The following is a 25,447-nucleotide window of genomic DNA, read 5'->3' on the forward strand; positions in this document are numbered from 1 at the left end:
TGTTTCATTTCAAGCTGTTGAGTCTGTGTTGCTTCCCAGACCTTCCTGGATGCGATCCTTTCCCAAACGCATAGTTTGAATCTATGTTCGGAAGGAGGTGCTTGGGATGTGAATGAGCTCCAGACACAACTCATGCTGTATCCACATGTAGGATATGTCTCTAGGATGTGCTGTAGTCATAGGAATTGATCAAAACACCAGTGCTGGTAATCTAGTGTTCAAGGTAGATTTCCAAGTCAGTACATTTATTATTATTTCTTTCACAGAGATAATGTAGCAAAAACCAAAGCTCACCAGAGTCCCCTCCCCTTCAAGTACAAGGTCTGAGTTCTTAATTTAGGAAGGCAGAGGCCTAATCAAAAAAAAAGTGTGAAGACAGTTTGGCAGATACTGGGTTTGAAGTTATGGACCCTGGGTCTGACATCCCTTGTAACCACGGTTTAATCTAAGTCAGCCCCATGCTGCCCACAGTGGGATGCAGGAGAAAATTGAATGAGTAAAAGTGAATTAACATATGGGCTAAGTTAGATACAGTTTAATAGGGAAAGCAAAAGCTACATGCACAAGCAAAGCAAATCAAGGGATTTGTTCACCACTTTCCATGGGCAGACAGCTGTGTTCAGCCATCCCCAGGACAGCAGGACTCCAACACACACAGCTGTGACTTGGGAAGACAAATGCCATCACTTTGAACATGCCCTCCCTTCCTCCTTCCTCCTTCCTCCCCCAGCTTTACATGCTGGGCATGCCAGGCTATGGAACGAGACATCCCTGCAGTCATTTGTGGACAGCTGCCCTGGCTGTGTCCCCTCCCAGCTCCTTGTGACCCCTCCCGGCCTCCTCGCTGGTGGGACACAGAGGAGCAGAAAAGGCCTTGGCACTGTGTGAGCACTGCTCAAGGACAGCTAAAACATCGCTGTGTTAGCAGCAGTGTTCCCAGCAAATCCACACCTCAGCCGCACAGCACTGCTTTGAAGAAAACGAATTCTACCCCAGCCCAAAGCAGCACAGCTGGCTGTCAGTCGCTGTCCCTGCCCTATCCCCTGTCCGGGTGTAGCAGCCGCAGCGCGCTGGGGCAGCTGGCCGCGGGCCGGGCCGGGCTCTCGGGCCGGGCTCTCGGGCCGGGCTCTCGGGCCGGGCTCTCGGGCCGGGCTCTGGGGCCGGGCACTCGGGCCGGGCACTCGGGCCGGGCACTCGGGCCGGGCCCCGCGCCGGGCTCTCGGGCCGGGCTCTGGGGCCGGGCACTCGGGCCGGGCTCTCGGGCCGGGCTCTGGGGCCGGGCACTCGGGCCGGGCACTCGGGCCGGGCTCTCGGGCCGGGCTCTCGGGCCGGGCCCCGCGCCGGGCTCTCGGGCCGGGCTCTCGGGCCGGGCCCTCGGGCCGGGCCCTCGGGCCGGGCTCTCGGGCCGGGCACTCGGGCCGGGCACTCGGGCCGGGCTCTCGGGCCGGGCTCTCGGGCCGGGCCCCGCGCCGGGCTCTCGGGCCGGGCTCTCGGGCCGGGCTCTCGGGCCGGGCCCCGCGCCGGGCTCTCGGGCCGGGCTCTCGGGCCGGGCTCTCGGGCCGGGCCCCGCGCCGGGCTCTCGGGCCGGGCTCTCGGGCCGGGCTCTGGGGCCGGGCCCCGCGCCGGGCTCTGGGGCCGGGCACTCGGGCCGGGCACTCGGGCCGGGCTCTCGGGCCGGGCACTCGGGCCGGGCTCTCGGGCCGGGCTCTCGGGCCGGGCTCTCGGGCCGGGCTCTCGCGCCGGGCTCTGGGGCCGGGCTCTGGGGCCGGGCCCCGCGCCGGGCTCTCGGGCCGGGCCCTCGGGCCGGGCTCTCGGGTCGGGCACTCGGGCCGGGCTCTCGGGCCGGGCTCTGGGGCCGGGCCCTCGGGCCGGGCTCTCGGGTCGGGCTCTGGGGCCGGGCTCTCGGGCCGGGCTCTGGGGCCGGGCTCTCGGGCCGGGCTCTCGGGCCGGGCTCTCGGGCCGGGCCCTCGGGCCGGGCTCTCGGGCCGGGCCCCGCGCAGGCCCCGGGGGCTCGGCGGCGCCGGGCCGCGGGCTCTGCACATGCTCCGTGGGCCCGCCCGGGCCGCTCGCTGCCCGCGCCGCGCTGCCGGAGCCGCGGCGCCCGCTGCCGACATGGCCCTTTTCAGAGCCTCAGACAGGCTTCCAGGGGCATCTTCTTTAGAGAGTCCATACAGGATATAATGTTTCCAACAGGCTCTTGCCTTGGCAACAACTGCAGCCGTAAAGCGAGTTTAATCCTCTGAGAGGAAGACTGGTGACAGCTGTCGCTTCACTGTGTGCTGTAATATATGAGATTCTGTCCTGAAAACCTGGAGGTGGCATTTGTCTGGTCTGGTTGTAAATAATGAGATAGATCACAATGGATTTCAGTTCCTCATCTGTGTTTGACCAGCACAAAGGTAAGTCACGTGCTGCTAATTTCAAAATCCTCTGGTCCTCCAACGTGTGCCATGCAAATGTACTGAGATTACTTGACAGACTGAATAACGTGAATTTTCGGGAAAGATTAGGTTTATTTTGGTTTCATGTAAAGGAATTTCTTCCATCGGTTTTAGACTGGATGGACATTTCAGTCTATTGCTACAGTGATTTCTAAAAATTAATTTTCAGCAGAATAGCAACAGTGTCTGGCTATTCTTATGGTTAGCACTGAGAGATGTATATGTGTATATTTATCTTTATATTGTATATTGGTGTTTTTGTGGTTATAGATGTTAAAAACAGTTGCAGTACTAGCAAACAGAGCAGTTTTAAATTGAGTAAAAAATTTAAGGACAGCTGGTTTAGTCTATACTAAAAGGATTAGAAGCTGACAAGTGAAATAATTTTCTTTAGGAAATTTATCTGTATAAGTGAGTATTGCCATAATTGCAAATTTACGATATCACTAAAATCCCCAACATGAAGATTTCCTACATTGTAAGGTTACTATGGAAATACAAATGTCTCTTTCTTGTCTATTTTGAAGTTAAATGTTAAATTTCATGTCTTTATTTGCCAATACAAGCTTTTGTGTTTTACGGTTTAATCTACTACAAGTGTAGCAACATTCCTTTTATGTTCCCAAAGCAGGACACTGTCATTGCTTGATTATGCCTGTTGCAACAAATTTCTCTTTTAAGTTGGCTTACCAAACAATATGTGTGCAGTGGCTACAGGTGTCAGCACAGATCTGCAAAATATCTGAGCTGACATGGCCACGCAGGCCCCACAACAAAGGGACTGCAGTGGAACAAAAATGAAAGCAGGAGGAAGACAAGGCATTGCCCTTTGGGAAGCTGAGTGCTACAGGTTGTACTTCTATGCTTGCCTATACTTCCTTGGTGAACCCAAGGTAAATACAGCCGATATAAAGAGGTGGGTTTATGGCTGCCCTTCAGCCACAGTAGCACTCAAAGCCTGAGCAAGTCTTGGGAATAGTGGTCTACATCAATCCAGCTGGGACCTGCATGTAGTGGGGGACAAGTGGGAAGAATAACTGAGTGACAAGAGAAAAATCTACTACCAACAAGTATAAAGGAGAAAGGAAAGTGCAGTGGTAAAGGGGGGGACTGTACTGCAAAAAAAGAGACAAGTATTTCTAAATGATGTGTGAATGACCTAAGGAGCATTTTTCCCAACAGGACAGAGGTGTGGGGCTGACTGAGCTTCTGCAGCTCCAAACAGTCATTCCAGCCTCTGTTTCTGCAGCACTATGAGTGTCCTCTGTTGCCACATGCCAGCCCAGCAGGGCTTGCAGTGGGGAGGCAGAGGCAAAATTCTGCATGCTCAGTGCCATCAGGATGGCTGCCAGGGAGCCAGTGGAAATGGTGCCAGGAATGAGGCTGGAATATCACCAGGGCTGGGGAAGGCAAAGCCAAGTCTCCACATGGCTTAGTGTGCAGAAAGCAGTGCAGGTGACCTCGGACCCAAACCAGTTTATCCAGATAGGAGGGACAGAGTTGGGAGGCAACATCTACCTATACCTCCCCTTGCTCCTAATTTGCACCCCCTCCAGCTGCCAGGCCACTCTCCACACTGACCCATCCTAATTTCTGTCTAGCATCACCTGCTGCCTGTGTCACTCTCCACCTACATCAGTTCCCCTGCCAGAAGGTCCCTTCACTATACATTCATCACCTCTGCTTCACTGACGCTGCAGGAATGCTTGCTTATTAGGTGCTTTGTGATTTACTGCACGCCTTCCCTGTTAGCTGTGTGGGAGGTGGATGGGAAGTAGGAGCACAAAACACACAGTAATGAGATACTGAGCTCATTGGTTACTATGCAAAGGACACTCTACTCAAAACTTGCAGTGTATAGTGGATTTTGTCTAAATACCCTCTTATTGTGTTGGCACATTATTGATTTAAACAGGCATAATTGTTTTAGCAAGGAGAAGGGAAATGTCTTTCATTGCAGCAATTTATAACAATGGAATAATACAAACTGTCTTTTAAATACACTAAATTTCTCTCTGTTCGTCCAAAAAAATAATTCAGGTCCCCACAAAAACCATTTTTTCTCCATCCCACATGTCAGAAGACTCTCTCAATTATAAATAAAAATAAATCCCCATCATTCCAAGTTTAAAAATCATACTGTCTCTTTGCAACACGTCTTATGGTACTGTTCAATAATATCTCATAGTGCTTACAATAGTAACAGGAATGTGGGACTAACAGAAGGCAAACAACACCAGAAACCCCTTCCCTCCTAATATTGCTTGCTGCCACTTGAATAAATGCATGCTGTTCCTGATTTCATGTGTTTACTAAATAAACAGAGAAGCCAGACAAAGGCCTGTACTGGTGCATGCACTGACAGGCACACACAAGGATTATTACTTTGTTAAGTGTTCAGTAAAAATGCAGTAGTAGAGAGTAAGCTACACTTCTCAAAAACTGCACCTCTCACTGACCCTTGACACTCATCGAATAAACTACACAGTATTGTGTCCTGAAAACAAGGTGTAGGAAATCACATATGGCCAGCCTTTGGGTAGTGGTAGGGACGAGGGATTATGAGAGAGAGGGTAGTAAATTAAATGCATAAATATTTCTTTTTCACAATGAACATGAATTATCCTATTATTCTGTCTTCAGTTTTTAATATCTTGTAGTTTAGCAAGTCCAAAATCAATCATTGTCATGTATATGTATGACCATGTACACCAAGCTCCAGCAAATTTATATAGAACTTAAAAATCCAATGCGCTAGAAAGCATGCACTTATGTACATCTAATGTGTACTTTGTAAAATAACAAATCAGCTAACATCGCAAATAATGTAAAACATGCATTCTTCATAGTACATCAGAGGAGAATTAAGGAGGAGAATTAAGGTAACGAGAAGGACAATTTCACTGCTCTGAATCCTGTGATAATTCTCTTTTTATATGCCCCCTTTTTTGATCAAAAGTAAACTACTTTGCCTTGAAGAAATTATACATTCTTAAAACACTGCAGCTTGTTTCAGATAGATAGGTGTTTAACTTTGATTGTTTCTGAGGATTTTAGCACCACCCTGTATGTCATTTAATCTTTTCTTCCAGACCTTTCTACACCACTACTGTCAGCCTGCAGTTTCTTCCCTGCCTTTCTCTGTAAACAAGCACTTAAATGGATCTTCTGCCTTTCTGAATATGACTGATAGTATCACAGTAATTCTCTAAAATGTAAAATGTATTTGAGATGGGACCATACTAAGTAGCATTTCTTGAACTGCAACATAGTAATGGAGTAACTCTAACACATTAGAAGGTAAAGAGTCATATATTTGGTTGTTCACAATCCCTTTCTGCTACATGATGCTTGTGACCCAGCCACAGCCAAGCCCACAGCAGTGTAAGCTCACAGAGGTGGGGACACAAACATTCAGTACTTCACTGTTGCCTTTTGCAAAATGTCCACTCTCTGAACCATTCCTCTTCTGCCCAGGAAGATGTCTCCAAAAATAAATGTCCTATTAGCTTTGTACCCATACTTCTCCATTCCTTGACAGGCTAAGCTGGAGGAAGATGAAGTGGTCGTGTTGTTCACCTGGAGCCAAGTGCATCCAGCACAAATGACATCCAAGCTATCCCAGCATTTTCTGCTCTCTGTCATGTGAAGCATAAAAGGACCATTTATCTGTCTTCCTTCTCAATCCCCATTCACAATCAACAGGTCAAGACACCCTACTTGAAGTTGTGTCACCCTACAGAAATGGAATTCAAGTCAGTCATCTTTATTCAGATCCCAGCATGAGCACTCATCCATTCCTCCTGTCCCAGGCAGGATGACAGCCTGGTCCACCTGCCTCTCCTTGCTCTGGCAGATGGGACTTGTAGTTGGGGACGTGTGAATCTTTGTGGCATCCTGCCACCATCCTTTAACAGGAATGGAGCCTGTGTTCTGCAAGAAGAGGCAGGGGCAGAACTTCATTCATTTTTACATACATCCATCCGTCCGTCCATCCATCCCTCCCTTCCTCCCTCCCTCCCTCCTTCCCTCCACAGTTTTACTTCCCTTCCTTATACAAAAGGATAATTGCTCTGGGGAGAGCAGGCTGAGCCCAGCAGAAGCAAAGGGGCAGTTTCTTGGTTTTACCTAGAGGCAAAAGGGCAGAGATGTTCAGAGACCCATATGGAGGAGTGCACCCTTGTCCTCATCTTCCTGCCATAGCACCCTCCAGGTAAGCAACTGCTCTGCTCAGGAGATGGAGATTTCCCTTTTGTGGCTAGATTTCTCTGCTCCTGATTCACAGCAGGAATACCTAACAGTGCCTACAAGGCAAAAAAAGAGTACAAAATTTACATGTGTAATGCATCAAAGGAGGTGAGGGCCCCTTTGATTCACTTTCTGCCTCACTGCATCTAGCAGTTTCTTTCCCAGTGCCAGCAGCATCTTCTCTGTACCACACCCACACAGCACCTGCACAGCTGTACATGACAGCAGCCATGAGAGGAGCCATGTCATTGCTCGGGGCTGGCACCCTCTGTGTACCTCCAGAGACTGGAGGACAAAAGGAACAGCACAAGCTATCAACCACGCAGACCTGAGCTTGTCATTAGCATGTTTTCTAGTATACCAACTTTGAGAGGCATCTTCTGGTCTGACATAATAAGGAAATATTACCAACTGAACCAGTGGTGAAGTCACTTCTTTTTCTTCACACACTAGTCACTGATGATGACTCTACAGCAGCAATGACTCCTCATCTCTGTGGATCTCCCAGGCCCACAGGACAAAGCTTCTGAGCCAAGTGAACAGTTGCCTCAGCAGCAGACCCCTCAACAGAATAAGAATAAAGCTAACATTTTTATTCACAAACTTTATGAAGTGTGTAATTTAAAATACTAGTTAGAAAAAAGAAATAAATTAGATTCTCTTTAGCCGAGGAGAAATGAAGAGGGAATCTGTGGCAAAGACAGATTAACATCAGTTTTTTAATTTTCTCAAGCCCACAGAGTTCCAGCTTTGACAGACTAACTCATTCCAGAGTACGAACAGCTTGTGTTTCCATGGCAGCCAAATTAGGGAGTCCAGAGTACTGATTGCACCCAGTGAGAGAAGGTTACCTGCAAAATTAGGCTAGGCTGTGAAGTCCAGCATAGGTCTTATCCAGGTTCTTCTGAGACATCTGATCACAACATGAGTAGTGTGGCTAATACTTTACAACAACATTCGTAGATACTTTATCACTTAAAAAATATAATAGCAGTGTTTAAAATACCATTTCTACAAAGGTACTACGAATAATGTAATACTTGATTGTGATAACAGCTTTATAATAACTATTTCAACACTCTTAAACTATCTCCCTTTTTTCTGCACAGCTCATATAGTCATGGTATCTCCAGAAGTTTGACAGTACAGATAAGTCACCAGTCATTTAATCTGTCTTTCCTTTGATCAACTCTCTAATGTGACTCAGGCATTTTCTCCAGCTAGAAGAGTTTCTCCAGGTAGAAGAGTTGCTTGGCAAGTGATAAGTTTTATAGCTCTGACCCTGTCCTGGTTTAACCTGGAATAGAGTTAATTTTCTCCTTAGCAGCCAATACAGTACTGTATTTTACATTTAGTATGAGACTAATATTGAAAACACAGTGCTATTTTAGTTGTTCGCAGTTAGCGCTTGCCCTAAATCCAGGACATTTCAGTGTCCTGTGCTCTGCACTGCTCAGGTGCCCCAGGGGCTGAGGGAGCATGGCCAGGAGAGCTGACCCAACCTGGCCAAAGGGATGTTCCATACACAGACTGACATGGCCAGGATGTGAACTGGGGGAGTGGGCTGGGACGGGCTGGGCATCGGTCAGCAGGTGCTGAGCAACTGTACCATGCATTACTTGCCTTTCTTGGGTTTTATTAATCTCTTTCTCTCCTTTTATTACAGTTATTAGTCATATTGTTGTTGTTCTGGTGGTGGTAGTGATGATGATGTGTTACTTAAATTATCAAACTGCTATTACCTTAACCCAACAACTTTACCATTTTCTTATTTTCCTTCCCACACCACAGGGGTCACGGTAGTGACTGAACATTGGGGGCATCTGGGGTTAAACCCCAAGAGAACCTCAGCCATTGTGAACAGTACAGCTCAATGCAGCTGTACTTCTTTTTGAGTTAATAGGGATAAGAAACATGAGACTGTTTCTGACCAACAATAAATATCTACAGCATTTTACCGTTAATCAGATCTGATGAAACCGCACCCAAAAATCTACTCTTTTGACTCCTAGAGTTAAGAGGCTAATAATCCACTTGAAGCCAAAGGAGGTGCACACATGTGGAGCATGACATGACAAGTCTGAAAGAAAGTGAAAAAGAAAGAAGCAAAGAGAATCCTATTTCTTTAGAAAGAAGTATCTGAGGAATGTTCCAGAACAGGTCCTGCAAGGCATCTGCTTTTAATAATAACTCACACTGTAGCTGCCAAACAAAATAAACCTCTCCTGGGTTCCAAGAAATAGTCCACTTTTCCTTTTTGCAGGAATTATCAACACAAACCATTGGTGCCAGAAGTTTACTCTCCCAAGAAGAGAATTCCCTTGGACATTGCAGGGAGGTGAAAAGCCTGTCTTCTGACAGGTACAAAGATAACACTGAAATTGAAAACACCTGAGTCCTGATTTCATCCTATCTCATAAAAATGCAGCCAGAAATATTATGAGCTAGTTTAGTTATTACATTTTTTCTCAAGTCATGTTACATTAGTATGATTTCTTACAAGAAGTGGAAACTTTCCAGAATTTTTCTTAAGTCCTTTCAGCATCTATGTTTGAAAGTTTTTGGAAGAAGTTATGATGAAAAACAATTTTCAGATGACTAAGAAAAACCGAGTGCTGTTTAGATACACTTTGTTCCACCCCAAGTTAGGCAGTCATTTAAACTCAGTGAGACAAGTGTCATTATTTTGACTGTTTATCATTTGTACTTGTTCTCTGTTTGCTCATGGATGTGCTCTTTGTCTGCAGCTGATGCAGCAGAAGAAATAGACTTGGCTGTGGTTTACCAAGCAGCAGCTAATGGCGATGTGAACACCCTGACTGCAGTGATCCGAGAGGATCCTTCCATCCTGGAGTCTTGTGACAGAGAGGGTAAATGAAGGCCAAGCTTGTTCTCAGGAGATCTGTTGCTTCAGCTTGCAAATTAAACTTTCCAATTTTTTATTCTGATTTTTGTGTTCAGCAAATTATATTTAGTAGCAGAATATGGGAATTTTGAGTTACTCTTTGGAACATCCACTGGAAAAGCACAGTTTGGATAATTCCTTCTCCCTGTAATTGTAAGATATTTTTTATATGATTACAAATAACCTGTTTTGCTATAATTAGACAGTACTTTACCATTTATTTAGTTTATCTTATTTAGGGGTATGCTGAGAAACTGCTGACATTTCAGTGGAGGAAAAAGAATATTTTTACCAATGCCAAATGACCTGCATTCTGGACGTTTCTAAAACAGAAGTTATAGTATATGTACAGTAACAGTTTGAATGGTTTTGTCAAGTAACTTTTTTGCCGAAGGATAAAATGTGCAATTATCTAAATTATCTGTTTTATCTGTCAGTCTGTGCTCATTTTGTGTTTAAGCTACTATTTAATGTTATTACAAATTATTGTACATTGGCTGGGTTTTATATTTCCAAAGTGAATAAGAACCACAAACCTCTAGAAGCTGTTCTCAAGGGCAACTTTTTTTGTCAGAAGTATTTTTTAATTGCAGTTTCTTATAAAGGGCCCATATGAACACTGGGTTCTAATCTTCAACAGGTTTTACCAAGCTACCAATTTTTCATATACTTTAAACCAGGCATTCTAACTGATATCTTTAAAACATGTACTGGTTAGAGAAAATTTACTCAAGAAAAAATGGTCCCTATCCATTCATTAATGGGAGAAAGACTAGGTATGAATGGTGTGTGGAGTAGGAGGAGATGGACTGGCCAGGAGTACTTCAGCTCTGGAATTAACTTTACTCCTAGGTTGTCCTTGTAAATGTAACTAAAGAGCAGTACTCCAGTACTAAACATTCAGCTCATATCCTGCACATTTTTCAGGCTCTACATGACCTCATGTTGAATAGCACATTTCCTCAGCAATCTCACTGAGTCCAGTAAGAATAATTATTCTTCAACTACAGTTGAAGTTTCTAGTAGTCTTATAGTTTCTAATACTCATGTTTATTCTCAGCCTAGGAATTTTAAAATGCTTTGTCAGATTCTGCAGGAAAATCTCTTGCTGTTTTTCAACAGTTAACAGAATGGAAGGAAGAGGAAGCAATTAAATGGTACAATACTTCACAAAGAAATTTGAGTATTAGGTTTAAATAGAGATGTTAGGGTTTTTTCAAAACGGAATTTTTTAAAGATATTAAAAAAGTTCTTCTAAAAACAGGAAATAAAATATCCTAGAGCAAATCCGGACTTCAAATTAAGTTGTTCTCTGCATAAAGGGTTAACTCACACTTTTATACCTTTGCAAGGATCAGAGCTTTATTTTGTAAGTCTTTTGAATATACAGACATAATGAAGCTGGGGTTTGAGAAAATTAGACAAGCACCACCTGGCTACTAGTCATTCTGAAGGATATCAGCCTCCAAAATTGTGTACAAAGCCGAAAGTTCATTTTGGGAACTTATCAACAAAAAAGCACTTTTCTGTCCAGAAGCAGAGTTAATGAGGTAAAGCTTTTCCTAATGTAGTCATGCTCTTTTTAAAATCAGTGGTCAGTGACTGTCGTAGAAGTTAGTTCCTGACTAAAAAAAGCTGAGTACAACTATTGGACAGTTGTCAGAGAAAGGATTTGTTAGCTTGCCAGTGTTAACATTAGAAAATAAGAAACTATATCTTATAGGCATGACACAACAAATGATAAAATAAATTTGGCTTTCTTCTCCAGGTTGCACACCTTTGATGCATGCTGTGTCAGGACGCCAGGTTGACACAGTGAAGCTTCTGTTGAAGATGGGAGCTAATATTAATACTCAAGATGCTTGTGGACGTACCAGTTTATCTCTGGCAACTTACTTGGTACCAGGACTTGGGAGACAAGGATGGAGTGAAGGGAGTAAATGTGCAGACCAAATAAAATTTCTGCTTATACTAAAGGAAGAAAAAAAAAAAAGCACAAAACATTTGGTTCTAGACAATAGTGGAATTGGTTTTGAAACTTTACTACAATGCCAAGCTGAGCAATGATTATTACAAGAGAATCAGGACTCCTGTCAGACACTCCTGTCAGAGTGTCCTTTCTCTTTAGGCTTATAATACCAGTGCATGATAGGAGGATCTCACAAGAAAATAACTTTTTTTTGTATACTGAAAGTGCCCACTTGATTTTAATATGCAGATTGAGTTCTCCCCCTTGTATAGCCAGCATTAGATATTTATACTCTAGTGAGGACTTTACTGTCTGAAATTCTGGTGATCAGCAGGCATGTGTTCCTGCACACCGCATGAACCAGGGTTTTGCTTATTTTCACTGTGGTGCTGGATTTTGGATGGCCAGGTTGAGGACTGAAGTCCTAGGTGCTACAGGTGCTGGTACACTTGGCTCAGATCATAAACAATTCAGTCCCCTGATCAACCTACATGCAAATGACAAGAGGAGCAGACATCCCACTGAGACATTTGGGAAAGGAATTGTACTTCAGAATCTATCTGAAGCAACAAGGATAGTGCTCTTCTCCTTAGTCTTCTACTCCTTGCAGGAGGTAGTTAAGGTTTCAGAGCGGAAGTGTGGTCCAAGTTAGCCAAACAGACTGGGCTTCCATTATTAATTGGAGAGAAAGGAAGAAGGAGCGTGCAGCCATGGCTGCACAGTATGAGTTAAGCTGGATGACTGCCAGCTCATTTAAACAGATACTGTGGCAGCCTAATTAAATGACATCTCTTGCACGTAGTTTCTTCCTGAAAATTCAGGACAAAAACAATGTTCTTGCTTAGCTATGCAATATTCAGCCAGAAAATAAGTATAGAAAATAACAAAACAGGCAGTCTCATCCAGTGCAAGGAGCATGTCCCACTTACTTGACAACAAACATTTCCTCTGCAACATATTTTACAAAAATCCCATAATAAGTGTCACGCTTCTTTTTTCCTTCCTCTTTTCCCGGAGGGGAAAAAATACTCTTTGGAAAAAAAGAAATTACTGGAAAAGATTTAAACCACCCAGGCTTCTAAGATTCCATTTCTGTTTCTGTAAGGGATATAACAAGAGGTCCAGAAAGAATTCTGCTGTGATGTCTGTCCAGACAAATGAATTCAGGAGGGTTGCATAGTCAAGACTGCATGTGGCATTTGGTGGTCCTATACATCCACCAAGAGTTCAGGGTGTTCTGATTCCACCATTCCACACGTTTTCCCCAGAAATGCTCCTAATGCCAATCCAAAATAGTTCATGTGAGAGGGAATGGTCTTTGTCAATTGTCTGCTGAAGTTTTAACAAAACACAAACTCATGCTTGGTTTTCTTCAGACTTCAGTATATGCTGAAAGATTTATGCAGTCACAAACAGACTGTTTACTTGCTTTTATATTGAGGTGATCAATAGAAGGTTTTAGTCCAAGAACTGATTCATTCCATCTGTTTTGGTGCTATTTTCAGTCTAACACTGCCACCAGTACAAACTTCTGCAACAACATTTATAAGACCACACTCTAAGGCTTTTTACCATTGATTTGCCATCCTTGCTAAAATCTCACAAACAAAATCAGATTGAGCACTCATGTTCTTGGTTTAATTTAGTATGACTGAATTCACATGCAAGAATATGTGTAGCATATGCAAGTGATACAAGAATTAGCAAGTTTTTAATGACTGTTAGTGCTTGCCACAGATACAGGGGGAAAATAAATGAACAAAACAAAAAATACAGGGCAAATTAAACACCTCATCAGAGAAATGAGCAACTGAGGTAGTTTGAGACCCAGACTCCAAAGGTGAACTACTCTCAATGCTGAGAAACCTCTACTGAGGAAAAAAATTCCAGTTTCCCTGCTGACAGAAATGGCTACAGTCACATGTGAATGCCAGAAAAGAAAAGATCTGGCCTTATACTTTTCCCTTTCCTCTTTGATAGGCTCCAATTTCTTTTTTAGGGCTGGCTGGAAGGCTGTGTCAGCTTGCTCAGGAATGGTGCTAAGCAGAACATACCTGACAAGAACGGGAGGTTGCCACTGCACGCTGCCACTGCAGAGCCTGACGTGAGGTATGTGCCTGGCTCCCAAAGCTTTTGCTGGTTGAATCTTTCAACCCAAGGGGAGCCCACAGCAAGAATAGTTGTGACAACTACACTTATAACCTGTGTCTTTGTTTAGTGGTTACCGTGAAGAGGGTAGAGAGGAGGAAAAACATTGTGCCATACTTGTGTACCAGAGATTGATGGCCAGGTAAAAAAAGGAGCCTGTTTTAATATTGCAATAGCTGGAGGAGGGAAAATAATTATAAGAGAAATTGAAACCCTATATTTCTCCTGCCCAACTACCTTTCTGTCCTACCACATGAAATGTTATGAGACTCCTTCTCTGGACTTCTCTGAAGTAGCATGGCAAATGTGAGAAAAGTTTTCCATAAGACAACCTCTCTGAAAATCCCCAACCATAAAGGGGAAGTTAAGGACTGGTGGTCTGCCTCGTTTTTAACTACTTTTACAGAAGATAAGAGTAACAGCTACAGAGTATCTTCACAAGAATTCTTAAGAAAGATTCTCTTTTTCTGGTTCCAGCCTGTGACAATAGGAAGTATTAATAAATTTTGATTTGTATAGCTGAATAAATTCACTCAAAAAACTCCCCTCCGTAAATCATGAAGGTATAGAAAGATAGAAGAAGCGGGTAAAACATTCAGTACATGTAGTATATTCATGTGATTTAATCACCGAGTCCATGATTTTGTTGCTGTAACTATATCAGACCAGGCCAGACACCTGGCAATTTCTGCTGATCTTGTTCTCCAGCCTTTTTTAACAGCTTTATTAATTTTCCACATTATCTTTACTTTTCATGCATCACTTGGAGAGAGAATTTTCATGCATCACTTGGAGAGAATAATTTGAGATTTCTGCAGAAAAAAAGTCTCTATCATTAAACCAAGCCAACACAACAAAGCAGACAATGTTTGTACAACACCACACATGTTGCTACTTGAAAGGGAACACTAATCTCCTCTACCAGAACCACACTGGGCTCCCTGAATGTTTTTCACGTTCTCCAAGGATACCGACAGACACTTCTTGCTCTGCACAGTTTTCCTTTTCCTCTGGCTTCCCACTGGGTTTGCCCTGTGCCCAGACACAGGCCTGGAGCACTGATGAGAGGTTTTTACATCCTGGTCATTGTCAGTCCCTTAAATCTTAGGTCACTGCCAAAAGAGAATATGCAGTTGTGAAATGCTTTTGCAGCTAAATTTGAAAGCTAGCATTCCCTGCTACAATCTCACATGCTGGAGGCAGCATGGAAAGAATGAGACAGTTCATTAATTGATTTCATAATTGATTTATGTGCTCCAGTGCATTCCACAGAGCCTAACAGGCAAGGTGGAAAGGGAATTAATTCCTGAGCTATGCTTTTAAGAGTAGATAGCAGAGAAACCTCAGCTGCTTGGTTGGGTATCTACATATTTAAGTGGCAGCACTTATGTTGCCATAATGGTCTAATGGTATAAGTGAGTCAAAGTTTGTTCATTATAAACATTCTAGTCAAATAATTAGATTTCTTTCACATACAGTGGTGTCATTGATCATATCAGGCTCTGAACCACAGAGCCCTGTATCAGATTCTAAAGCTATGTGATAAATGGTTTTACAAGCATACTATGGTTATCTCACTTTGGTTGTCCTCACTAATAGATATTTACCAAGACATGTTTTCAGACACTGAATTTCTGAGATTCTGAGTCATTTTGCTAAATGATAACAGTATATTTCTTCACTTCTACAAACTTCTGCCAAACCAATTACAACAATCATTGTGCCATCCTTTTCAGATTTCCTACAGTATGATTCCATTTAGAAAATGAGGTGTGACACCTCTTTTCTACAATAATTTCTACCAATATGTAAATTAATTTGAAGTCAAAGTAAAATCCCTATGCTGGGATCTGCCCAATCATTACTCTTTAGGAACTCTACTTTAAAAAAATCCTAAATTTGGACTTTCAACACCTAAGGAAGATATTACGTATAGATAAGATTTTCATCTGCAGAATTGTCAAAATCATCCCTAAGCAACTGTAAATATCTACTTTTGAATAATTTACACAGTTAGTTCTTTATTACCAGTAGCAAAGAACAAATTTCACATGAAATGTTAATCTGATGCACACACCTGAGCGCAGCTCAATCTAGAAGATACACTAGAACTGTATGAAGATAAAAAGGAGCAAAATATTTTTATTCAGTCTCCTCTGCATGGGAATAAATGCAGGATTTTATAAATTTGTTTCTGTGTTATCTTTATATTTCAATTCCCTTCCTTTGTACTTCATTATTTTTTACTTTCCTTGCTAAACAGTATGTGTACTTCATGTCCATGTTCTGAAGGCTTCTGGCAAATTCACACCTTCAGATGAGCCACAGGTTTGCACAATGATCCACTGAGGATACATCCTTTTTTGCTATAATCCTAAGAACTGTACATTCATATTAGGATTGGCTTTGCTACAGCATGTGAATGGATGTTGTTTTTCATTTTCACGGTCCAGCCACGTACATGAGCCAAACAATTTGCCAAACCTATAGTGATTTCAGAACATCTTCACAAGATAGCAAAAGAAAAGGAGATTAAAAAATATTATAGTACTTGAATAATATTTCATGTAACTACTTTCTTTTTCCCTCCACCAGACAAGAGTGCTTGTAGTCCAATATTCTATAAAATATGAACCTATGCATTGCTATGTTTTATGCTATAATAATGGCCCTATTCCAACAGACATTCTGTATAGCCTTGTAAAATATTGGGGTTTATGTATATAAACATACAGCAAGCATGCATATACACATGTGCACACAAATTTGCGCACTACATCACAATACTCCAAGAGTTAGAGTGTTAAATCCTTACAGAAGCTGGCATCTCTTTTACTTTAAGACATTATAAAATATGTTGGCAGCAAATTTCTAAGCTACCAAAAACTGCATACATATACAGTATTATACATTCTGATTCTAGCCCAGCAGTAAGCATAAGAATTATTCTGAGTGGATCTTCTTTTAATTCCACAGTCTAAACTTTTGTTGTCACCATAAGCCATAAAGTCCTATTTGTTTTGCTCATATGGCAAAGCTCAGACCTAAGATTCTGACCTGTTCCCATCATTAATATTTTTTTTCATGAAATTGCACTTTTGTTTTTAAAAAACTTGGTTTTTCAAATTTAGTCAGGAGTTCAGCACACTGATTATATCATTGCTTCCACAGGCTTCTGAGCTTGCTTCTGCAGCAGTCAAATCTTAGTGAAATTAATCATCAGGACAATGAGGTGAGTGAGCTTGTGCTACAAGTCACAGTCCCTAGCACTGGAGGCATAGAAGCTGTTCAATTTTACAATAAGGCTAAGTCAAAAATTTCTATAATGCTTGTGCTAAACTCTGCATATTTCTCAACTCATTTTGCCTTCTGTATACTATGCACCTGTAGGTTAATAAAGCTCTCTGTTGAGCCAGCTATGAGGTACCTTGAATATGTCTCTTAAATTATTTGTCAAGACAAGAATTGCCCTTGATTCTTCTGAAGTTAGACACTGGACCAAATCTTCACCTTTCACAATCATAAGTGTTCAAGGCCAGGCTGGATGGAGCTCTGAGCAACTTGGTTTAATGGAAGATGTCTCTGCCCATGGCAGGCAGGTTGGGACCAGATTTAAGATCCCTTCCAACCCAAGCCATTCTATGATTCAGTGATTCCTTGATCCCACCATTCAACTCCTGTTCTCTGAAAAAATACCAGAGAGCTGGCATTACACAGAACAGTCATGGAAACACAAAAAATTGTGCTAATGTCTTCCATGTGGCACTGTGTCCTGTATGTATATATATTGTACATAGGAAAGAGATAACTTCCCACATTTTTTTCTCCAAATAGATAAGCAAAGACACGAGAGATTCTGAATGTCTTTTTATATGTTTCTGTTCATTTTAAGAGTTACTCAAGGATATGTCTCTTTTTTACAGTGTCAGAATGGCCAGAGGGCTGTATATTTTTCCTCTTTCTTACCCATGGAAAGGTTTGCAGACTCTGCTCAGACACTAAACCAGGCATATGCATTGTCTTGATGTAGAACTATGTTACTAATGAATTGCATAGAATGGTGGATCATTTCAAGCCATAATATTTTGCTGTAATGCACTGCCACATGCCATTTGGAACTTTTAGACCATCTCATTGTCATTTGGCACTGACAATATATTTGTTCAAGTGTCAGTACTAAGCCCTGAATACTCATTTTTCTGAATAATGTGGATCCTCATGAATCATTACAGCTAACAGAGCTGTTCTCTTGGCATAAGTAGAACACTTCAGTTTTCCCATTTGATGCTTGAGAAAATCACCCTGATGAATGCATGAACACATAGAATATAAAATACATCTGGAGGTTTCATAGCTTCCACAACCATGTTTTTCTGTGGGTTTATTAGTGAAGCCTGTGTGACAATGTGAAGAAACATTCTCTGTAAAAGCCTTGAATCTGAGCAAAACAAGTCACACTGTATTTCTCACAGCCATTTATTGGGTTTGTCCTTTATGTCTGGTACTGCTCCTTATTTTTATGAATGTGCAATTGTTTGTCTGTCTCACCTCTAAGATTGTTTTCTGCTAGACCTTCAGCTTTGGCAGTTCTGATACCACTCTCATGTTTCCACTCAAGAACAGCAGTCTGTTTACCTACAGGTGCCACTCCAGGGTGGTAGGACAAAACAGAAATGGTGTGGGCAGCCACTGCCTGCTGCATAAAGCGCACATGAGTGAGCTGCTGTGACAAACAGCTCAATGCTCTTTGCACAGCTGCACACTGTGAAAGGACATACAAAAGGTACAAAGTATTAGAAAGGAAATGGAGAAGAAAACAGGAAGCTCTGTTTGAATCCTTTGTACAGCCACATGGCTACAAGAGTACACTGAAAGAAAGATATACAAGAAAAGTAACAGAAAAAGGACTACAAAGATGATAATAGTTACAGAGCATCTTCCTTATGTGGGCAGGCTAACTAGAGCAAACTAACTGTAACAGGACTTCAGCTTGGCAACTACATCAGAGGGATGATATAAACCTATGGTATAATAAATGGCATGGAAATGAAAAGATAATTGTTATTAATTGGTCTGGTCTTTGCATATAAAAATATGGGGACTTCTACAAAAATTATTGGGCAATAGTTTCAAAAAAAATGAAAATAAACACTTTTTTAGAAAATGTATCATTACCCGTTAGAGGGCTGGATGTCATATGAAGTCTTTAATCTGTTTAAATATTAGGTAGCAGTATATTGTCAAGCCTTGTTTCTTATATTTTGGCACTAAGCATCTGCTCCTGATTTCTCTGAGTTTTGTCATACTATAGAGATTTTTGAAAACCATCCACAGTTTTACACTCTTATGTTACAGCTGATTCTGCTGGCTTCCACAGTAGAAACAGAGAGAAAGTTGATTTTTCAAGGATTTTTTTTGGCCATATCAACACACAGAGAGGATGACAGAAAGTTGATACACTGGTACACTGTAGTTTCTCCTTCTTTGGTGATTTTCATGCTCACCAGGACCAGTGACAAGTACTAATTTTCAAGCTGGAAATCACTTCACTGACACCTCATAGATAATGTGTGTCCATCAAAAGTATTACGTCCGTCGTGTCTACTGACATAAATGGAAGAGCTCCCATTAATTTTCAGTTGGTGCAAGAGTTTAACCTCAGTTTTCATTTTACAAAACAGAAACCCCCACAATTAACCTTTACAAACCCTAAGCAAAACCAAAACTGCTCTCATTCAACTGCTCTGTTTTGTTATCACCCATACTTAAGCCACATGGGAACTTAAAAGTCTTAGAAGATATGTGATGAGTGAGAGAAATTAATGCTAATGCGTTCAGGCTTTTAGTCAGAAAATCACTGCAAACAGCTTCCACTTTAATGCACTGATAAGCTGTCTGCATCAATATAGCTCATACTTCACCTGGGTTGTTACCAACTGGCTTTATTGGGGTTCTAATTCAAATTTTAATTGCTTTCCCACACAACCTTTTTTTTTTTTTTTTTTTTTTAATGCTTTTATGCTTTTATCCTTTTGGAAATCAGGCAAGAAGACCCTTGAAATGCATGTTTTTCTGTAAGAGAGAAAACAACACCTGCTCGAAGGAAAATGTTACCACACCTGAAAACCAGCAATTTGTTACAGGAATAATAAATTAGTCAATTTTTACAGAAAATCTTAATTATTACGGATATAGAGTAGAATACATGTGAGTGTAACAATGCTGAAGGTACAAATATAGTCCATGAATTCTCTGACCTATTAAGACTGACTGGATGTAGCAAAGATGGAATGAAAATGCAGCTGAATACCTTATCAGTTACTTTGTTTTATCTCTGAAGAGTAAATATAAAATGTTTATATTGGGACTTTTTTATGGGCATCACTCTGTCAGTTCTTTAGCTTGATGACTAGTGCCAGCTGCAGTAATAGCTTGTAATAAAAATATTTTGGATCAAAGATAAGACCAAGCACAGAAATGTGGGATTTCTGCTGTGTAATGGCCAAAGCACCAGTCTAAACCAGGCTTTTCTTGCAGGATTCAGGCTGAGTACTGAGGAACTGTCCCCCCAGCCATCATGGCCCTGACCACATGTTATTTATAACAGGCTATAGGCACATATGGAGGAAGCATTTGTATCCATTTTCTGTAATAATTCCAATAAGTTAATTGCTTGGTTTGCCCTTGTGACTCCACTAATTCAGAAGCTACTACTATTTCAAATCAAGGTGGAGAGGGAAGAATTTGTCCACCCTGGGTGTTTTCAGGGCTGTCTAGCTTATCTACATAGACTTGAAGGGTGCTCCTGTGAGTGACAATGATTTGCCCTCTGGGTTTGTGGCTTGCAGGGAATGACTTCACTCCACTGGGCTGCATTTCACAACAGACCCCAGCACACCCAGACTCTGCTGCACAAGGGAGCAGACCTGACTCTGGTGGACAAGGACTTCAAAACAGCTCTGCACTGGGCAGTACAGGTGAGCCACAACATGGCCCCAGTGGGATGTTTGTTAAACTGACTTGAATATTGTGGTGTCCTAAGTACTTCTAAGGAAGTAGTTTGGGTTGTGGAGCATGGAAAGTGGATGCTAAAAATACCCACTAAACCCCAGCATTTTGCCTGTGGGTATAGATCAAGGACCTAGTATCTTCTTTGGAGACCAGTACATACTTAATAAAGGCTTAGCCCTCTTGCCCAAGGTTTTTGTTTATCTCAGTGTTTGCTTCATGCTGAACTTCTGCCTATTTTTTTTTTTTTTTCACTAAATCAGGGTTGCAGAAACTAGCAGCTTACTAGCCAAAGGCCCTTGGAATAAAATATCATAAACACAAGTCAAAACAAATTTAACGAGCTACAGCTATAAAATAATTATCTGAAGCATTGAGACCCTACTTCTCTGGAGACTGGAGAAGACATGGAGCTAAACACATTTCCTGTTGAGCTTTATGTTTCTATCTCTTATGCAAAAGAACATTGTCAAATACTCAGGCCATCACTAGAGAAACAAACCATACAGGTATAATAAGACATTGAAAACTGTATTATGTAATTGTGTTAGTAAATTATATAAAATACAGAATAATTTACTGGTTTTCCAAGTTTACTGCAGAAAACTTCCCAGATGAAATTGTATGTTTTCACATCCTCTCTTATCATAGCAGTTCCAGTATCTATGTTCAAAATACTTGTACAACAGGTAAGCCAAAATAGAATTCACACAAAAATCCAGCAAAGTCTTTATACAATTACCAAATATTTGCCACCTCATCTTTTGGTCTAAGTTTGCTCTTCTTGAAAGAAGTGTCAACAAGGGAATTTGAAATTCTGAACTGCTATATACAATATTTGTTATGGCGTAAGGACATCTGAACAAATAACCTGTTTTCTTCAACCACGACCTCCCAAATATAATTAACATATAATAGGCCTAACTTTTTTTTTCTGAAGTAGAGGTATATTTTGACCTCTGCAACTGGTATTATTTCTAAAGTTTTGTTGTTCTTTAATCCTAATCAGTCTTAAATTGGACTTGATATTTTCCTTAGGAGATTAAAGGTATCTACTCAATTACCTGTTGTGCATTTTTACCATGCTTATTCCACATCTGGTTGCTTCCAGTGGGAAACATCTGAATCTCTTGCAAACTCCTTCATGATAGCCAGTGGTCTATATCATAGCTCTGGGGACAAACTGTCTGACAAACAGAAAAACAAAAGTGAATCCACTTTATAACCTTCAGAGTTCCCCTCCTTCTTTAAGCTTTCCTTGATTCTGTATTTTGTATATTTCATTATTTAATTCCACTGTTAACTCTCACCTCCACCCTTCTGTAACAAATGTGCAGAAAAAGTCTTGAGAAATGGGGAATTGGAAACAGCACAAAACCCACTTGGCCTCAGGTGGAAGGAAGTCACAAATGCCCTCTTTTCCTTTAAGCTGCTCCTGGAAATCAAGAGGAAGTGTACAGAATAACACACACACACACCTTTTTCCCTTATAGTGAGATTTCTGCCATGAAACCTTACAAATTGCCTCTTCCATGCACATGCTTCTCCACATTCTAGGTCTAAAAGTGTCATTTGAAATACCAGAGCATGAAATAGATCTGTTCACATTTCTCTTAAGCAAATAAGAAAACTCTTGGCCAAGAAATCAAAAACTTGCATCCAGTGTTCTCGGCTGCCCATTTAGGCCCAGGAGATATGGATATTGTGGATAGGCACAACTTTCTCTGCTGTACAGAGAACAGAACAACAGCTCTGCTGGATGGGATCATCGTTCTGTCTAATAGCCTTCTCTGTGACTGCTGGAAACGAGATATTTTCCCTTTAAGAATTGTATAAATATCTTCAGAGAACAAGAGACTCACAGAGCTCAGGCAGTACAGCTGCAGGGGTTATTTTTGGCTGACTAGGGCCCTGTGTTTAATTTCTTTTTTTTTAATGCAGTGAGGGGAAGATCAGACACTGCACAGAAACTTGTTTCAGAAGTTGCAGGAAAGAGGCAGTTTGTTCACACTGGGCTGAAACACAGTAGGACCATATGAAAATCATTACCCACCATTCAAGCCCAAATTCATGGGCATGGGGCATATTTCATATGAAATCATTGTTCTGTGCTGACTCCTTCAAAGACTGCATGTTTGTGGCTTTGTCTTCCATCAGGCATCATGGGATGATCAATCTCATCCATGTAACCAGACAGACCGTACCCACACCAGGGTCTGCTCTTTGAGAAGCTCTAATTTCCTGTCATTCAAGTTCACATCTTAAGTACAAATATATCAGTGTCAAAAACACTGATCATTACTGTTTGGTGTGAGAGTATCTCATGCTACATTTTTTACACTGCAGTATTTCTACGTGCTGGTGCAGACAGGCCTATTAAACTTGTCTCAGGAGGTATTTCTCTCCTTTCACTCCAGCCAGCATTAATTACTGTAGTGAAAAGGAAACACACCTTTGAAATACAAAACTGTTAATTGTTACAGGGACAAAGGGTAAAGCCATTCTAACAATTCTCCATAATGGTATTGCTGAAATCCTGGTAAAATATAATATATACCATACAGCATGCACTATCATGTTACACAGTTCTATACTATAACAGTATTAGTAATACCTTGGAAACAGCCTGGGAAGATTTGGAATCTTGCTACATTGCCTTGCCTGTTGTCATCATTTTTACCAGAATTTTCTTTGTCTCATTCTCAAAGTTTCTGGCTCCCAAAGTCATATGATTATGTGAAAATATCAGCTTTCCACTAAAGGATAAACAAAAAAAAAAAAAAAAAAAAAAAAACAAAAAAAAAAACCACAGATTTTTTTTTTTTAAGTGAAGAACTAGAAACCTGTAGGAATAAAAAAGAATGGAACTAGAAAGAAGCTGTTAAAAATAATATTCTGCCATGGGGATATATGCTTATGATTTTTTAATAGGGTGATTTGGAGTGCAAATTTTTTAAAACTTAGAAGCCAGCCTATTTGTTCCATAGCAACAATGCAGTTATTTCATTCTTCTGTTTCCAGAGAAGAGGGTGAAATACCTATATATGTAAAACACACTGTAAAAGAAATGCATAAGTAAGTATTAATTTGTGTTTGGCTGACCGAGCATTGCAGTTTCTCTGTAACTGGTTGGAAGTTGAAAGCACACTTAAATGCCTGGATCTCTAGGAAAGAATGTCTCTGTTGCTGCAGGACATCTCAAGAACACAGCTGGCTATCCAGCCAGAGCAGAGGAAGGGGCCAGAGGAGTCAGTGGTGGCTCAGAATCTCTCCCAAGGGATCACTTCTCTCCTTCTCTCTGCCCAACACCCCATTTTTTCATGTGGGCTACATACAGTGGAAGAATTCAGAGAGACTTCCAAAGACATCTTAAAACCCAGTGAGTGTTTCTCTACTCCAGATATGTCTGTTGTTGGACTGACCAGAAAAGGTGCATTTGCTGGACATAGTTCACTGTCTAGTTGGTTTCAGGCAGATTTCTTTCCCTTCAACGTTGCCCTTCATTTCTCCTTGTGTAATGCAGTTTTTGAAAGGTGGCTTGAAAGGAAGAATAGTGATTTCCTTTTTTATGTTACTAAGGTTTAAAGACAACTTTGATTGTTAATAAACAAGTAAAAAATATATTAAATTTTCATTTTTTAAATATACACTTTTAAAATCACTTCCTTATGTAAATATTGTCATTCCAGCGATGGTACAACTGGAACATTACATAGCAGCAGGGATCTACAGAGTGAGCTGTCAAGTTGCAAAACAAGATGGAAGAGAATTTGCAAATAGTTTTGAGTAAGAAATAAACTTGCTTTAATACCAGCAGAAGCTTGTTCCATAAAGTGCCCTAAATATTTGTGACACTGTCTGCAACAGTGAATTAAATGTACTTGAGTCTTGGCTCTGGTCCTGAGGCAAACTTTCATGGCACAACCTGTGTCCCTACTGCTATACTCTCTTCTCCAAACAGGCTGTCATACACAGACCACCTACTGGGAATGATCTGGCACCTATATTAGCTCCAGGAGCTGGTAGGGAAAGTATTAATTGACCCAGGCCTAAACCATGCCAGGGAGGATTTTAGGAATTATTTAGTACAGACAATGAAATTCCAGTGATGAAGGATGTTCCTAGGTGCTGCTTCATTTTTTATATAGCTGCAGCCTATTTCTTCACTTTAAGTTGCCACAGAATAAGTTGGAAGAGACTCACAAGGATCATTGATTCCAACTCCTGGCCCTGCACAGGTCACTCCAAGAGTCAGACCTGTGCCTGAGAGCATTGTCCAAACTATTCTTGAATTCTGTCTGACTTCGTGCTGTGACCACTTCCCTGGGGAGCTGTTCCAGTAACCACATCCCTGGGGAGCTCTTTCAGTACCCAGAAACTTGCTGGGTGAAGAAACTTTTCCTGATATCCAACGTAAACCTCCCCATATGACCCCATTTCCTTGGGTCATATCACTGGTCACCACAGATAAGAGAAGCCTGTCTGCCCTTCCTCTTTCCCTCATAAGGAAGTTGTAAGTGCAGGCTGAACAGACCGGGTGACCTGAGCTGCTCCTTATATGGCTTCCTTGCAGTCCATTCACCATCTTCATTTTTTATCCTCCTTTGGATAATAGTTTAATAACTTGATTATGGTGTAGCACCCAAAAGTGCCCCAGCACTCGAGGTGAGGCTGCCCCAGTGCAGACCAGAGCAGGACAATCAATCCCCTCCCTTGCCCAGCTGTCAG

General features: G+C 41.6%; 1 protein-coding gene across 5 annotated transcripts in view; it reads left to right on the top strand.

The window, feature by feature from the left end:
- Positions 1–2,045: 2,045 nt before the first annotated feature.
- Positions 2,046–25,447, top strand: part of ANKRD55 (ankyrin repeat domain 55) — a 46,544-nt gene continuing 23,142 nt past the window's right edge. For 2 of the 5 annotated variants that reach the window (XM_021534321.2, XM_021534322.2), the window contains exons 1-6: positions 2,046–2,399; positions 9,437–9,559; positions 11,363–11,493; positions 13,563–13,672; positions 16,883–16,943; positions 20,560–20,688. In XM_021534321.2, coding sequence (XP_021389996.1) covers positions 2,360–2,399; positions 9,437–9,559; positions 11,363–11,493; positions 13,563–13,672; positions 16,883–16,943; positions 20,560–20,688 — 594 coding nt within the window. In that variant the 5' untranslated portion in view covers positions 2,046–2,359. Of the gene's footprint in view, positions 2,400–9,436; positions 9,748–11,362; positions 11,531–13,562; positions 13,673–16,882; positions 16,944–20,559; positions 20,689–25,447 lie in introns of those variants that run through there. The other 3 variants (XM_021534323.2, XM_077790038.1, XM_021534324.2) reach the window with 3 other exon arrangements.

The sequence above is a fragment of the Lonchura striata genome, chromosome Z (assembly GCF_046129695.1).
Source record: "Lonchura striata isolate bLonStr1 chromosome Z, bLonStr1.mat, whole genome shotgun sequence".
Taxonomy (NCBI): Eukaryota; Metazoa; Chordata; class Aves; order Passeriformes; family Estrildidae; genus Lonchura; species Lonchura striata.